General features: G+C 35.0%; 1 protein-coding gene across 1 annotated transcript in view; it reads right to left on the bottom strand.

The window, feature by feature from the left end:
- The window catches only part of MAP3K5 (mitogen-activated protein kinase kinase kinase 5), a 109,829-nt gene that overhangs the window by 3,761 nt on the left and 89,589 nt on the right, over positions 1-16,479 (bottom strand). The window contains exons 21-28 of the mRNA XM_070932686.1: positions 16,105-16,125; positions 14,894-15,071; positions 14,626-14,794; positions 11,865-12,050; positions 10,683-10,788; positions 6,318-6,552; positions 4,511-4,623; positions 1,662-1,771 (exon numbers count right to left, since the gene is read on the bottom strand). Coding sequence (XP_070788787.1) covers positions 1,662-1,771; positions 4,511-4,623; positions 6,318-6,552; positions 10,683-10,788; positions 11,865-12,050; positions 14,626-14,794; positions 14,894-15,071; positions 16,105-16,125 — 1,118 coding nt within the window. The remainder of the gene's footprint in view (positions 1-1,661; positions 1,772-4,510; positions 4,624-6,317; positions 6,553-10,682; positions 10,789-11,864; positions 12,051-14,625; positions 14,795-14,893; positions 15,072-16,104; positions 16,126-16,479) is intronic.

Here is a 16,479-nt window from a genome sequence, read left to right as displayed (position 1 = left end):
CACTAGCTTGACTAGTCTAACTGAAATTTTCTTTGAAAGAATTCCAGTTAAAGGGGTAAGCAAAACCCACACTTCATACTTAATCAGGGCCATGTGCCCGGCATGGGGGGAAGGAGTAAAAGATGTTTATGACCACATGATAAGAGCCCTCCCCCTTTTTTTAAAAAAATTGTAGCATTGTAAGCATTGTAATATGATTCACATGAAAAAAGGCAGGGCTTCAATCACACAACCATGGCTATCATCTTGATTATTATTACACCCCACACATAATGAAAGAGAAAACTTTGATTTATGATTACAGCTAATTTGGCACCAACAATAAATAGGAATTTCTTCCTAATTTTTAAAACTTGTTTTGCTGGCAGGAGAAATCAAGCTAAAATAAAGTACATGAACCAGTTTATTAATATTATTATGGCCAGTAGCCATCTTAAAGCTTAAAAAGTTGTTTAAAATGGACTAGTTCTTACAAAGAATTTCTATATGAAGAATTCTATGCGAGTACTCCTTTTAGAAGCTTATTAAGAGAAAGTTGTAACCTTTAGAAAACTTCTGGTCTTTATGAGATTATATAATCTAAACAGACATGTATTCGTGTGTGTGATTGAGTTTGGTTTTCATTTGGTTCATTTAGTTTTGTGGCTAATTTATATTGTATTTGTTCCAATGCAAATTAATGTATTTTATGTTTACCATGGTAAGATTATACTCGTTGATGTTTAGACTTTTCAAAATTTGTTCCAATTTTTTACAATCTGTCAGATTCTTGGGTATGTCTGTAAGACCCCAATAAGGGACCAATATGCTTGGGATCTATTTCAAAGTATTTTTGACAACTGCTTTCAAGTTATACAAATACAAACATAAAGATCTATCTTAAATATCTTATAGTTATTTATTTATTTATTTATTCATTCATTCATTCATTTATTTATTAGATTTTTATCCCACCTTTATTATTTCTATAAATAGTTCAAGGGGGTGAATGTAATTAATACTCTTTCCTCCTCCTATTTTCCCCACAACAACAACCCTGTGAGGTAGCCTTCCTGCATAAGGTAAACTTGATAGAACTCATTACTTCCCGGTTTCCAGCATGATGCCTTTTACACACCATTTTTAAATATCTTAGAATATGAATTAGAAATAATCACTCCCAATATTGTAAAACGTTCACTATCTTGTCATAGAAGATGCTGTCATATATTAACTTGAAAAATATAACTTCTGACATTCGGGGTATGCAGGTAATTTTATTTTGTACAAGCTGTTCACCCATAAAAGATCAAAAATTTCATGTAAAAATAGCCCTAAATCCAATCCTGAGCAGCATTTTATATATATCTATATCTATATCTATCTATATATCTATATCTATAATCTATATCTTATCTATATATCTATATCATCTATATCTATATCTATATCTATATCTATATCTATACCTATACCTATACCTATATCTATCTATCTATCTATCTATCTATCTATCTATCTATCTATCTATCTATCTATCTATGGTTTTCCCTGATTTATTTTGTTTTTGCAATGTTATCTTTATTCTTCTAAAATTGCAAACAAAAGAATTAAATGTTCAGTGCTACTTAGGCACTAAAGAACAACAATAACAAAAAAGACCCAAGAAACGTATTTCCTACCCTGTTTATAGTTTCTTTGTCAGCACCATGAACTCTCAGCCAATTAATAAGATCTGGATCCTCAATTCCTCTATCTGGTGTAGAGTGAGAGACAGACAAGCCAGGAATATCTAGAAAAAATTTGACACAAGTTAGTATAGTTATGATACACAATTCCAAAAATAACTAACCTTTTTCCAGACAAACACATAAAAATTGTACATCACACACTCCATTCTGAGGCGTTCCAGATTAATTGAATTAGAATTACCATCACGCTCAGCAAGTATTGTTATTATGGTGCAAACTGGTTGGGCATGGTGGGAGTCATAATAAAAACACATTTGGAAAACCCCACATGATAAAAGAGTGATATCCTTAAAATTAGCCCTGTATGCATAAGTGAAGCATGAGGTAAGGATGATAAATTTCAGTACTGGGTTGGTTTTAATGATGATTCTAACCATAATTAACCTTAATTAGCCAAAAAATGTTTTCAAGAGAAGGAATTTCTTCTGAAAGCAGCATGTTGTAACAGTTTAAATAAATCTTCAATCTGTACAAATACAGTGAATATTTCAGTCATACTTTTGCGGATTACAGAAACAAATCTATACTGAGTTCAATTAAACTCTCTTGGCTTCCTTTTGGAATTCTCTCATAACGCTGTAAAAACTGCATGCTAAATCAGATCAAAATCAAAAAGATCCAGTATTTTATTTGTATCAGTAGCCATTCAAAGGCAGAGATAAAAATAAAAATGCAGGGAAAGATGGTTGGTGATGTGTCTTTTGTTAATACCAGAGGTTGTGTCAAACCTTGGCAACTTTAAGACTTGTGGACTTCAATTCCTAGCATGGCTGGCTGGGGAATTCACTGGTCTTAAAAGTTGCCAAAGTTGGATAGCCCTGGGCTACAGTATATAATTATCTATTAATAACTGCTTTCTCATCTATTGGGCATTGTGACTGGCTAAAACAAGCCAGCAAAACCCCAATAAACATTTAAAAGCTCATTTAAAAAAAAATATTTAGTTTAAACTGAAAAGACTTTTTTTAAAAAAATTTGATTTATATGCCGCCCTTCTCCGGAGACTCAGGGCGGCTTACAGTGCGTTAAGCAATAGCCTTCATACTTTTGTATATTTTATACAAAGTCAGCTTATTGCCCCCACAAAATTTACCTACTTTAGAAAGGATGGAAGGCTGAGTCAACCTTGAGCCTGGCGAGATTCGATCTTACTTTAATTGCAGACAGCTGGTGTTAAATTACAGTGCTTCTGTCTGTTGAGCTAAACCAGGCTCCTAATCTCCTTTTAAATTAAGGAAAAGGTTTGACTCCTTTTTTGAAAACAGAAAGTTGGGAGAAGGAAGGAGAAGAAGGTCAAGCCCTATTCACTGTTGAAAAACTGAGCAGCAGTTAATTGTATCTAGTGAAATTTGTACTTGTCTTTATAATAAAAAAAACAAAAACAAACCCTAATTCTTGTTTTTCTTGAGAGGAGTAGGAAAAACATTCACCCAGCTACTTTGCTGTGCTTCCTTCCTATCCTAAGACCAACAGGAAATGATGCTGCCCTCAATCTTGCTGACTTCCCAATATATCCTTTCCTGGACATCCGGAAAAGTCTGTTCTGCTGTCGTCTAGACAGCTTTAACAGACAACATTCTCTGAGCCTCGGTTGAAATTCCAGTCTTATCAAGCATGATTCACTATGGGAGAAGCCTCTTCCAATTGACACATACAGTGCTCTGGTTACTCCATTGATGCATTATCATTTCTTTCTTTTCACTGTGGACCAACTGAAAACCACATGAAATGTGGTTGAGTCCTTTCTTTTATTCTTCCAATTGAATGTATTAGATTGAATGTATTATTAATTAATTGAATGGTGGCTCAGTGGTTAGAATGCAGTATTGCAGGCTACTTCTGCTGACTGCCAGCTACCAGCTGTTTGGCAGTTCGAATCTCGCTGGATCAGGGTTGTCTCCGCCTTCCATCTTTCTGAGGTTGGTAAAATGAGGACCCAGATTGTTGGGGGCAATATGCTGACTCTGTAAACCACTTAAAGAAGGCTATAAAGCACTGTGAAGAGGTACATAGATCTAAGTGAGATCGTTAGTGCTATTGCTATTAGGATAGGGACTGGTTAGTCAATTTCAGGGCTTTGCAATCTATACATTGAGACCTATTTTTTTTAAAAGTGTCTATAAAAGCAACATAATGGCCTTCCCTTATAGCTAAAAAGGAGTGAGGAGTAAGAGAGCAAATCAGAGGCTGGGTGGAAGGGGTAGTCCCACAGAAAACCTGCAGAACCAACTGGAGGTGCATCTGACACAGACCATAGTCATTTCAGGCTGCCTCCATCATGTACATTAGCGTGAGGTATGTTGCCTCTGGAGGTGAGAGAAGAGGGAAAATTTACAGAGCACGTTGCAAGTAGATGATGAGCTACAGTCAGATGGTGGCATGCAGGAATACCATCTGGAAGTGCACAGAGGGCAATCCTTACACAAGGGTGAAAAGTGTATGTGATTTTGTCCAAAGTCTCCTTATGAATGCATACATGCAGGATAGTAAAATTAACTGGGGGTTCATTCATCCCTTTTAACTAAAAAGAACAAAAATCTGAAAAACAAGCCAGAGACAATGTCTCTTAGCTAGTCGTATCTCCTTTCATGTTCTAAATAGGTAGGTCATATTTTTATTTGAATTCATTAACTGACTAAAAGGGACTTTTAGCTGGTGAAAAAGTCATCCTAATGGGGGGAAAAAGCAGTATATTGGAAGCGGTACATTGGAAGGTTTGACTATATTGGTTTGGAAAGTGCTGTGAAGAGCAATTACTTTTGAGGAGTTCAAATAAGCACCTATTGGTTGAGTCTTAAGCTTTAGATGTTTGATCTCCTGTTCTTTTTGTTCTATAGCATGTTGCAGGAGGGCTTGAAATTCTCTTTCCTTCTGCACTAGCTCTTCTAGTAATCTGTTAAAAATGAAAGGGAAATGAGAAGGAGTTAAGTATCATTAATTATTTTTTAAGAGCTAATCAATATTTTTGAAAAGAATAGCTATTTCAGTCTTGCATTAGCAATGGTCAAACACCCTCCCAATATCTTTAGGCATACTTCCACTGTAAGAGCAAACCTCTACTGTCTACCAGGAACAGGTTATCTGGACCACAAACACAGTAGGCCCTTTTGTGCTTATGTGTGACTAATATCCCCTTAAGTAAATTCATCTATTTATTTTATTACATCATTTCTCTCTACCTATTGCATAAGTATTTCTAGGCAGAACATAGCAACATTATGAAGAAAACGCCTTGATTAAAAATTTAGTCAGAGAAAATATTCAAAAAACCACGCTGTGATTTACTAATGATCTTAGCTAAACTGCAAGATAAACCACAAGCTTCAGCCTAAGCATGAATCTTTAATAGTTTCCAGTGTTTATAAGGGAAGGGAAAGCTAAAAACTAGCAGGTATTGGCTGTTGGCTAAATAGCCAAATGATTCCAGGAAAACTCCATCTTTGGTTATGAAGAAAGTTGTGGTTCTCCATAAAAGAGCTAGTATAGAAGTAGGAGATTCTCCCAGATTCTGATCTCCAGCTGGAAAAATAATAGATGGAAATTGTGGTCAGAAGGGCCCCTGCTTAGGTGTCAAGAGAAAATTCACCAGTTTTAGGATTTTTAAAAATAGTTTATGGGCTCTTAGTTTGAGTGAAGTAGTGAAAGTTCTTGGAAGTGCTAAATATCACTCTCACTCAGACCATCATGCTAATTGGACCTACCTGATATATCTAATATCAGTATTGCAGTACTTTTAGTCTGCTTCAGGGGCAATTCAAGGCATTGGTTACGAATGACAAAGGCTTGAGGCCTGGCTACTTGCAGCAAAAAGTTACTCCCGATAAAATCTGATCACTCCAGGCAGTTTCTACTAAAAGTGTCCACCTCACATGTGGTGCAGCGAGAGACCACATTGAGGGAGGCGCTTTCCTGCAGGTGCTGCCCTCTTCTGGTATAACCTACTACTAGATCTAAGAACTCTGTCTTCTTTCTTGATATTAGGAAATTGTTTTTTTTTTTAAAAAACCCACCTGTTTCAAAAGACATTTAGAACTAGGGAGTAAGGAATGGTTGTAACTGAGATGATTGGTGGTGTTATTAATTTGATTAATATGGCAGTAGTGGGTTTCAATTTCGTTTGCTACTGGTTTGCTTGTGGTTGCTTGTGGGCGCTGCTTCTGTGCATGCGCAGAGATGTCCGGGCGGGTGGGCGGAGTCTCTTGCCGCCGCTACCGGTTCACCTGATCCGGGGTGAACCGGTAGCAACCCACCACTGTAACACGGTATGCAATTATAGCTGCATGAGGATAACGTGAAATGTATGTTGCTTCAATATGGTTATTTATGATTTTTCACGTAATTTAAATATTGGTGCACTCGTAATGTTTTGCTGTAATTTGCCTCAGTAATATCTTACTGAGGCAGCATACCCTGTCACCTTCCACTGATTCAGGGCATGATTGGTGCATTATTAAAACTGGATGGAAATAAAGTAAACTGATTGATAAAGGTAAAGTGAGACAAAGCCAGAAAAAAATGCCCACATGATGCATGCATCCATTTTAAAACCTTGAGCCAGTTTTGTAAATAGGGGAAATTCAGACTCACCTATTTGTTTCCAATTTCAGCCTCCCAAGTTGAACATTGAGAGATCTCTGGGCAGCCTGAGAATCATGAGATACTGTTGAACTAAGGGTGCTCACTCCTGAGGTAGCTACTGCATCATCCAATACAAGGCAAGGACCCTGAACTGCTGGGTCAGGAGCATGTTCCTCTTCAGCTTCAATCTCATCTTGGTCTGCATTATCACTCTCGGATGCTAAACTGAAGTGCGTCCTCAACTCTGTAAGAAATTGAATTGTTTATTATCACAACAATGAAACTGGAAACAAGTATGATGAACCTCAGAGCTGCTATTTATCTAGATCAGGGGTGTCAAACCCGCGGCCTGAAGGCCGGATGCGTCATGAGCTGGCCACGCCCACCCATTTTAGTGAAGGGGGGGTCGTGATACGTCACGTGACATGACGCCACATGTTTGACACTCCTGATCTAGATGATAAACTTTAAAGCACTTTTAAATAAATAAATAAATAAATAAATAAATAATTTTATTTCTATACCGCCCTTCTCCCGAAGGACTCAGGGTGGTGTACAGCCTATTAAAAGCACAAAGACAGACATCAATTAAAAATAATTAAAATTATTAAATAATTTTGGCTCAGATTTAAAACCCCAAAAATTTAAAACACCCAATTTAAAATCATTACATTGATAGCCCGGCCTGGCAGAACAGCAGGGTCTTGAGGGCACAGCGAAATACACGGAGGTCGGAGATCTTATGCATTTCCGGGGGCAGTTCATTCCACAGGGCAGGGGCTCCCACAGAGAAGGCCCTCCCCCTGGGTGTTGCTAGCCGACATAACTTGGCCGATGGCACCCTGAGAAGACCCTCTCTGTGGGAGCAGACTGGCCGGTGGGAGTCTATTGGTGGCAGAAGTCGGTCTCGAAGGTATATAACAAGTTGAGATTACAAGCCACAGAGAAGCTGACATGCAAATTTAGTTTTACTAGCCACACTAAAGCAGACATGCAACTCCTGAAATAAGAGATTCCAGAGTAAGCAGCAAATAACAACAACAACAACCACCCTTCCTTATTTTTGAGAAATTTCTAACCCTCCTGTGTTCCCTCTGACCTCTGGATTCTGTTCACAGGATCTTTAAAGGAATCAGCTCTTCTGGAATATTGGCAAAATTAATTTTTTATTTGAAAACTAAATTTTGCTCATTGCTCTTTCTACAATATTTTAAAATTCAAATTCACAATAATTTCCTCTCAAATTTCTTACTGCTTGCATGTCTTCAATCAGTTTTTTCTTTAACCTTTTGGAAAATGAAAGGGTAAGCAATATTTCTTGAAGTCTTGCCAGAGTTGATTTTCTGATAGATCGCCAAATACCTATTTATTATTGTTGTTTGTTGTTGTTGTTGTTATGTTTCTCCATCATTCTGTAAAATGGTCTAGGAAAGTATTATCTAGATCTTCTATCTCACTTAGTGAGCCAGAGCATAGTCACACAATAAAACATTTATTGTTTCCCCTTCCTCCTATTCGCACTCAAATGCTCTTAAGTAGATTCTTATGCTCAAATTCCTGGATTTCAATATGTGAGGCACTTCTTTCACATACAAATATAACCTATAATGCATGCTTGCCCTTTACCTTCCCCTTTGAATAACTAAATATCCTCCAGTCCTTCTTTTCTACTTACCAGGTTTCAGTAATACCTGCTAAACCATATTTATTTTCTTGCATTCAACTTGTTCCTCATAATATGTACATTTACTAGAAACACTGGAAATTTTAGATCACATAACTTTGTCTATTCCTTCCTATATTTATTCACATGCTCATTATTCAATTGCCTCAACATTCTGCATACGCCTCCCAGTCCCAATTCCAATAATTGGCATTGCACTATTTTCTAGACTTCTTTCCCCACAGGATTCAATTAAAGCCTTGCAGATAAAGTATGCAAGGTGATGATGATTGAAATGTACATGCCACCAACTCCTTCCTTTTTATGAGGCACAGCCCATTTGTTGCCAGGAGTCTTTTGCCAAAGAACACAGACTACCGTATCTCAACTGGTACCATTGACATTGTTAGCCATTCACTTCCAATATTTTTCTCTTTCTTCCCTGGCCATATCCTTTAACACAAAGAAATGAAACAAACCATTTGTGCCCCACCAGCCTTCTTACTAATCTCCTTCCTTGGAGTGCTTTCAAGACTCTGTGTCATGTGTTCCAGTTTGGATTGGCAGAAAGGGATGAACATGTTAAATCATGTTTTTTTTTTGTTTATTCCTTGAAAATGTTTCACTTTTCATTCAAGAATTCTTGAATGAGAAGCGAAACATTTTCAAGGAAAAAACCCCAAGAAAATCCAGTTGCCTTGTGAAAAAAAACCATACCTTTGGGACAACCATGACTAGGAAGATTGAGAATCTCCACAGACATGCCAAATCATTTCATTTCCCCACTGCGTTCATTTCTTTTTCCTTACATACCCAACTCTAATTTCCATATAACCAAGACCAAATTCTTAGACATGGCCATTCTCATATTTTTTTAAACAAGTATTCATGTCTCAAAAGAAACCTTTCCACCAGCACTTTCATATCTTAAACATTCTCCATCAGTTTTTCCATTTTGCTAAACAGTTTTTAAAGGTTTATCTACTTTTTCTTTGCTTTTATATATAATTTGTTATAATTTGCTCCATTTTCTTTATCAAACATAACTACCTTGGTTTTGATACGTTAATGTTCAGATTCATACCACTTGTTGAATCATACAATCCAAAATTTAATACATATAACTTGGGATCGCCACCAACAACATGAACATAGCACCAATATACAGTACTAAAGTGTATTATCTGGTTTATTAGTGCACTGTACTTATTTTTTTCCCTCACTGCCACCATTCATATCCTTTCAATCAGAATTCCTGCACACAACTTACAGTTTTTATTTTTCCGTTCCACTCTTTGACATTTCATTATCGTTTTCACAAAATTACCTAAAACACTCTAGCAGAATTTTATCCTAAATTATTACTTTCATGCTTAATTCATTTCAATTTGCCAAAGGCTCACTGCTGTTTATTTTTAGCCACTTAAAACAATGTACGCTATTTTATTTTTATCAAAACGGCCATTCTTCACATCTTTAACTTCATGTTACATTGTATCTTCTTTTGCAGCATTCAGTATTTTTATATAATCTTCTTCCCCACAACTTTGTTTCCATATATTTTGGTAGCTTTGTGTAACAATTCTTTCCACACTCCTTTTTTATTTTCATTAAATTTTTGGAAGATGAATTTTCATACAGAATTTGAACTTTCTCTTCCTGCACTTCAGTTTCTTTCATTTTTTTCTCCTTTTCTCTCATTTCTTCCAACACAAAGGTACTGTCCCACATTTAGTATCTCTCATCACCTTTGTATCGTAAATGGATTATCTTGATCTTTCATCAAGAACAGCCAAATGTATCAGGCTTTTATATTTATATTCAGTCTTTTGCCATGCATTCATATTGACTTATGTAAAAACCATGTATTCAAAACCCAGACTTTTTTCTAAGCAGGTATTCACAATCACCATTCTCATTCATGAATATCTGAATGGCCCAATCACTTGTTCTGTATCTCATTCTTCCTCACCCACTCATGTCACAGAATAACCCCCCCCCTCCCCAATATCTTCATTCAGAATAGTACAGAATTTTAATTAAAACCCATGTTGGTATCTTCTATTATTACCATTTACTGAACTACAATATAAAACTACCACAAACCTTTGGGTTATAATTTTCTTACATTACCACAATAATATAGATGACATCTGTTCATTCATAATTAAACCTACATCTTTAGCCCCTTCCTTATATCATGAGCTATTCCACTAGTTCAGATCACCTTCCTTCAGACCTACATCCTTGTCCTATCTTAATTTCACAGATATACAACATACTGACCCTCCTTTTCTTCAATTTCATTCATTAATTTGACTTCTCTTAAATTTCAAGTTACAGTCTTCTTCACTGCCAGAATGGTCCTTAAATAATTGGCCTGGGTTATTTAAGTTTTTACATAATTGTTTTTAGTAAGATAGAGAAGGTAAAGGTATGCCACATATAGTACTCCTACTAATGATAACAAAAGTATCAATTTTTAGTACATTTTGGCAAGTATGATGTAATAATACTCAATCAAAGACCAGTTTTATTTATTTGTTTGTTTATTAAACTATTGTCACACCCATATCACCTAGAAGCAACTCTAGTTTTACCCAAACAAATTCACACTATTCTATGCAAACCATAATTTCTAACCTGGAGACTTTGGAAGTTGCAAGTAGTCTAGGTCAGAAAATTATTTTTAAAAGTGACAAATATCTTACCAGGTACTAAAATAGTAATAGCAGTCTGCACAGCTTTGCGGATTATACTATCCAATGCAAACATCCAATGTGGTTTAATATTGTGGGTTCGTAGAACTTTATTCACCTGGAAAGAGAAACTAGAATTGTGAAACTATTATTAATCTTTAAACAACAATCATGTAGGTAATTCAGTCTGGATATACCATGTTCACTACCACCACTCTCCCTAAATAATCAGTTTACCATCTAACAAGTGATCAATATTTGAAGAACAAAATACTTCTGAAAGACAAATTTGTATCCATTTGTATGGATTCACTTAATTTATAATTTCTTTCTACTGACCAGAATAACACAAAATGTTGTGTTATTTTAGTTACTTAAAGAACAGTAACTAATCTGTATAATCTGTATCTTCTATACAAAATATTTCATATTTATCAATATCTAAACATGTGTGAACCTATTATTAAATCTTCAATACAAATTATTTTCTGAGTTACCAAATATAAATCACACAATAATAAGAAGCTATCATTCACTGACAGAAGGGATGCAACCGTAACACCTAAATAAATATTAGAAATCTACAAATATTATTGTATAATCTACACTTATTATTCAATTTTGGAAGCAGTAAAAGATCTCTATCCTTCATCCCAACATTTGGGCTGGAGAAATGAATGATACCCTTCTTTTCTAGATCTCAAAGATCAGAAAGTCGCATCATGTTCACCAAGAAACAGAATCTTTGCCATAATATACAGAAGTAGAAGGATGCTGCCTCAAGCTATCATTATTAAGCAGATGCACATGCACAAATTCATCTAAACCAGGGGCGTGAAACTTGCGGCATCATGTTGTCCTCACGTGATGTATTGTGACTTTCCCCCTTTGCTAAACCAGGGGTGAAGGTGGCCAGTGTATGACACATCTGGCCCGCAGTCTGCGAGTTTGACAGCCCTGATCTAAATTGAATAATTTCCTCTAAAAATTTTTTTAAATGTTTAATATTCATGACTTGATGGCCATGTCAGTGCCTCTGAAGATCATATGCTGGGAGACTAATGGGCTTCCTTATGCAGTTGGCTGGCCACTGTGAAAACAGACTGCTGGACTAGATGGGACAGGGGTCCAATCCAGTAAGGGACTGCTTATATTCTTAAAATTAGCAAAACAACAAGCCCAAAATATACTTACTGCATCTTGGAAACCAAAGAGTACTAACTGAACTTGGCTAATGCCATGACTGTCGAAGTCCAGCTCCAGTTTCAGCTTTGAAAGTGTATTTGCAATGATTTTGCGATCTGTTGATCTTACAAATTCTCTGAGGCTAGCAACTAAAGTTGTAATGTGTTCCCATTTCAGCTTAAGCTCTTCAGGACCCTGTTAGAACAAGAAAAATAGCTCATTACATTTGTATAACTCTGGTTAGTATTAATAAAAATTAAGAATATAGCTCCCTATTCAAATTCTGCTTGTGTGTTTATTTATTTGCTGCCCATCTTGTCATGAAACTATATATTTCAATGAAGTTTCCCCCCCAAAAAAACTGTATTACATATTTTTTTGTGGTCTACTAAGTGTGCATTAAAACCAACAGGCTTCAGTTAATGAGGATATATGTATACCCCCTGTTATATATGGTACCTGATCTGACAATAGACTAAGAATGCTAGTGTAGTAATGGTTAAAGAATTACTATATCTGTTTGAAGCATGGTATATGATTGGGACTGTTGGAAACAGGTTGTCAAATTCTGGACAATGAGAGAAACATAATATAAGTGACAAAGGTTCAATCCGAAGAGAACATAATAATGTTGTTTTCAGTTATTCAGAGTACAAAATGGTTCATCCAGTAACTCAGGCAACATTAGTTAAGGTTGCAAGATCATTTCAGTAAGAATTAGCTTTTGTTTCCATCTTCTACAATTGTCTGAGGAAAGGACAATTTAAAAAGAAGCCCTTGGAAGAATTCATTATGGACTGTGCCTGTGATTAATTAAAACTGAGTCATAAAAGGGACTGGAAGCATATCAAGTATGCCTTTATATGTGAACTTTCACTAGAGAATGTTACTTTGAAGCAAACCATTTCCATTTTTTTTCTTGTAAATTCAAATGTTATGACCTAGAAATGATAAAATTAGAATCACTGGCGTAATAGTTCAGACTGAACAGCACTGGAACAGAGCTACATATCCACAAGGGAACTCAGATTTGACATAAACATATACACAGTAGAATCATGGAATACCAAAGTAAATGAACTAAGCGCCGTCTATCTATTAAAATGCAACTTCTGCAATCTATTTATACATTGTCACTTTTTTTGGAATAACAACTGGTTCCATGTTTCTGCTGCTCTTGTTAAGTTTCTATATTAATTAATATCAATTAAATTAATTAATATTAATTTTCTGGGAAATATTCAAAGCTAAAAAAAGCTTTAAAAATGGTTTCTGATACATACATTGATAACAGAGGATTTTAAAGATTAATATTCAAATGAAGCCGAACTTTTCCTTTTAGGATTGATGGATAAAAGTTAGAGAAAAAAAAGCCATTGAAGATTGCTCCAATATATTATTACCGCAATGAGATTATTTATATGCACAAAGATGGAAAGACTCGGCACTCCCCACTATGGAGGAATTGTTGGTGATATTGACAGAACTTGCTGAGATAGACAAACTAACTTCTTTGATTACGGAAAGGACAATATCTACATTTATTGGGGATTGGAACCCTCTTATGGACTTTTTGTGTAAAACAGAAAAAAAATGAAGTTGTGATTTATGGTTTTGATGATTAGACAATAGATTATAGAAAGAAGAGAGTCATGATATACCTTTACACTAGAGAGAGAGATTCAAATATAATTGTAGTTATGATTGCTGTATGGAATATCACTCCCTTATACCATTTTATTTTTATGTTTTTCTCTTTTTTTCTTCTATTTTCTTTTCTAATTGCACTTCTAGCTTTTTTGTTATTTCTTTCTTTTTTGGTTTCTCGGTTTTAATATAGTTTGCACTAGTTCTTATTACTGCTCTTTAAACTTTTAACAAAAATTACACACACACACACACCTCTTTCATATTCTTCAGATTAACTGTTTCAAGTGGTCTTTGACTGAAATTTGCGCATGTGAAATAGAACAGATTCTTCTGACAGTTTGAAACCCAAAGGAGAACAATACTCTCAATGTGCCTTTTTCTGGTCCTGATCTTCCAAAATGACTTTAATTGTTGTCTTAAAAGCCATAAACTTAAAAAAAAAACCCCTGAAAACTATGGACAATTGCATTATATAATTGTTACATCCAAAAGTGTTAACATTCCTATTTACTGTTGTCTTTTTAAATTTTTAATTTATTACACTGTAATACTTATACCAATAATACATTTTCTGTGTTGATATAAAATATACAAAAATAAGTGATTCTGAATAACGTTCTCAAAATAGTTTCAGCAACATTTGTCATTACATATCTAATAAAAAAATTGACTTTGTTACTTTATTTTTTATAAAATCATCATAACCTAACATTTTGCCATTGATTTATAAATACTACCAATGATGACTTAACAAAAAAACCCAAAATAGTATTAATAATGCAGAAACTTAAGCATATACAATTTGTACAGTATTTAACTCTTCTATGCCTTAGTTTGACAAATATATAGAAAAACTGTTTTTGGTTTGGGATCTCTCAAAGTAAAACCATTACTTAAGTGAGCATTAATGGCAGATAAGTGAAGGTGTTTAATCTTGCAGTTATTTGCACTTAAATATATTTATGCTCTGTAGGATTCTTGAAAACCTGCCAATTACCACTTATAAATAAATATGTCACTACAATATTATATAAACTTGCAATATGTTTTGATCCTAACATACTATCCAATGTATTTTGTTTAAAAAATAATGCTAAACATATTACATACATTTCTTTACCTGAGCTAAGGCTTCCATCAGATTTCTCACTACCTTATCCTGGTCTTCTGTTAGAATTCTGTGAAGGGTAGCTCTTCGTTCACTGTCCTTTTTTAGCATAAAAAAGCCAGAATCCTTCTCTTCTGGTGAAGGAGGAGCACTGTGATCCTCAAAATTCTCATCTGGGATGCTGTGAATATTTAACAGTAGAAACTACCATGAAGAAACCTCTTTTTAAAAAGTGATTTTCTTTTTCATAACCTAGCATGGATATTACTTGGAAAATTACCTCAGAAAAAGAGACCTAAGTCCTTTTCCTTCCTTATCACCACAGGATTTGGCTCTCATTTTAAAGGAGAAGGGATCAAGTTTCAACTCATTGTCAGGTGAAACTGACCCATATTCACTGCTACTGCTTGTGTCTTCTACAAGAACAGGAACAGGCAAGGATATGCTTCGAAGATATTCTGCTCAATGAAATAGGAAATAAAATATGATCAAGATATATATGGAGAGCACACTGTAACAAATAATTGAACATAACAATTCTCCCCAATACATATAATCTATCTACTCAGATCTTCCAGAAGTTATATTATCTTCTGATCTTCTGATAATATATGAAAGAATTGTATTAACTGCGTACAATTCCAAAGTGATGGCAGAAGTGCAGAAAAAATTAGTATGAAAAAAGTACAATGGTACCTTGGTACTCATCGTTAATTGGTTCTGTGAGATGCTATAAGTACCAAAAACGATGAGTACCAAACAAATTTTTCCCATAAGGAATAATATAATAGTCACAAGGAAGCTGACATCAACAAGTTCAAAGTTATGCATTGAGTACCAAACAAATGATGAATACTGACATGAAATTTTCACGTCAAAATCTGTTGAGTACCAAATATTTATGGAGAGCAAACTGTAACAATTGAATAAAAGTATTCTTCCCAATACATATATTCTATATACTAAGACCTCCAGGGGTTTATATTATCTTGGATGAAAGAATTGTATTAACTGTTTCAAAGCAGTTGAGTATTAAGATACTACTGTATCTCACTTTTAACAAGGTTGGAGTAGTTATAATGTATCAGTTGCGTTTTCAACTCTGCATTACTGGAGAGAAAAATAATCTTTCTAGTATGTCGAGATATGTATGTATGTACCATGTCTCCCCGAAAATAAGACCCTGTCTTATATTTTTTGGAACCCTGAAATAAGTGCTTGGCCTTATTGCCATGCACTCAAAAGCCCGATTGGGCTTATTATCAGGGGATGTCTTATTTTGGGGGAAACAGGGTGTATGCATGTATGTATGTTTATACGTCAGATATGTAATATATGTACAAATCAAATGAAAATATTTTATTGCAATATTTCTCAGAAATGTCTTCTTGTTACATATATTTATAGCTTTATTTCTTGTGAGTTAAACTTACCTGATATTTCAGAACATTTTAAAGCTTCTCAGAAAAAAATATTAATTGCTAAACTTACCATTTGATCCAGCTGTCAGAGCTGTGAAAATAAAACAAAAATAATATAACATCCAGAATTGCTCAAGTCACATAAAGGAAACTTGATATAATGAGGCTCCAATGGAGTTAAACTTTGTAATATTGAATTTCTACTAAAAGAATGGAGATACTGTATTTACACAACACACAACCAGTGGTGAAATCCAAATTTTTTTACTATCAGTTCTGTGGGCATGGCTTGGTATGCGTGGTGTGGCTTGGTGGGCATGGCAGGGGAAGGACACTGCAAAATCTCCATTCTCACTCCACTCTGGGGCCAGCCAGAGGTGGTATTTGCCATGTCTCTGAACTACTCAAAATATCTGCTGTTGGTTCTCCAGAACCTGTCAGAACC

This window comes from Pituophis catenifer, unplaced genomic scaffold (genome assembly GCF_029215685.1).
Source record: "Pituophis catenifer annectens isolate HBS135680 unplaced genomic scaffold, rPitCat1.0.hap2 SCAF_1, whole genome shotgun sequence".
Classification (NCBI taxonomy): domain Eukaryota; kingdom Metazoa; phylum Chordata; class Lepidosauria; order Squamata; family Colubridae; genus Pituophis; species Pituophis catenifer.
The sequence above is the reverse complement of the archived record's forward strand: the minus strand, read 5'-3'. Positions and strand labels throughout refer to the sequence as shown.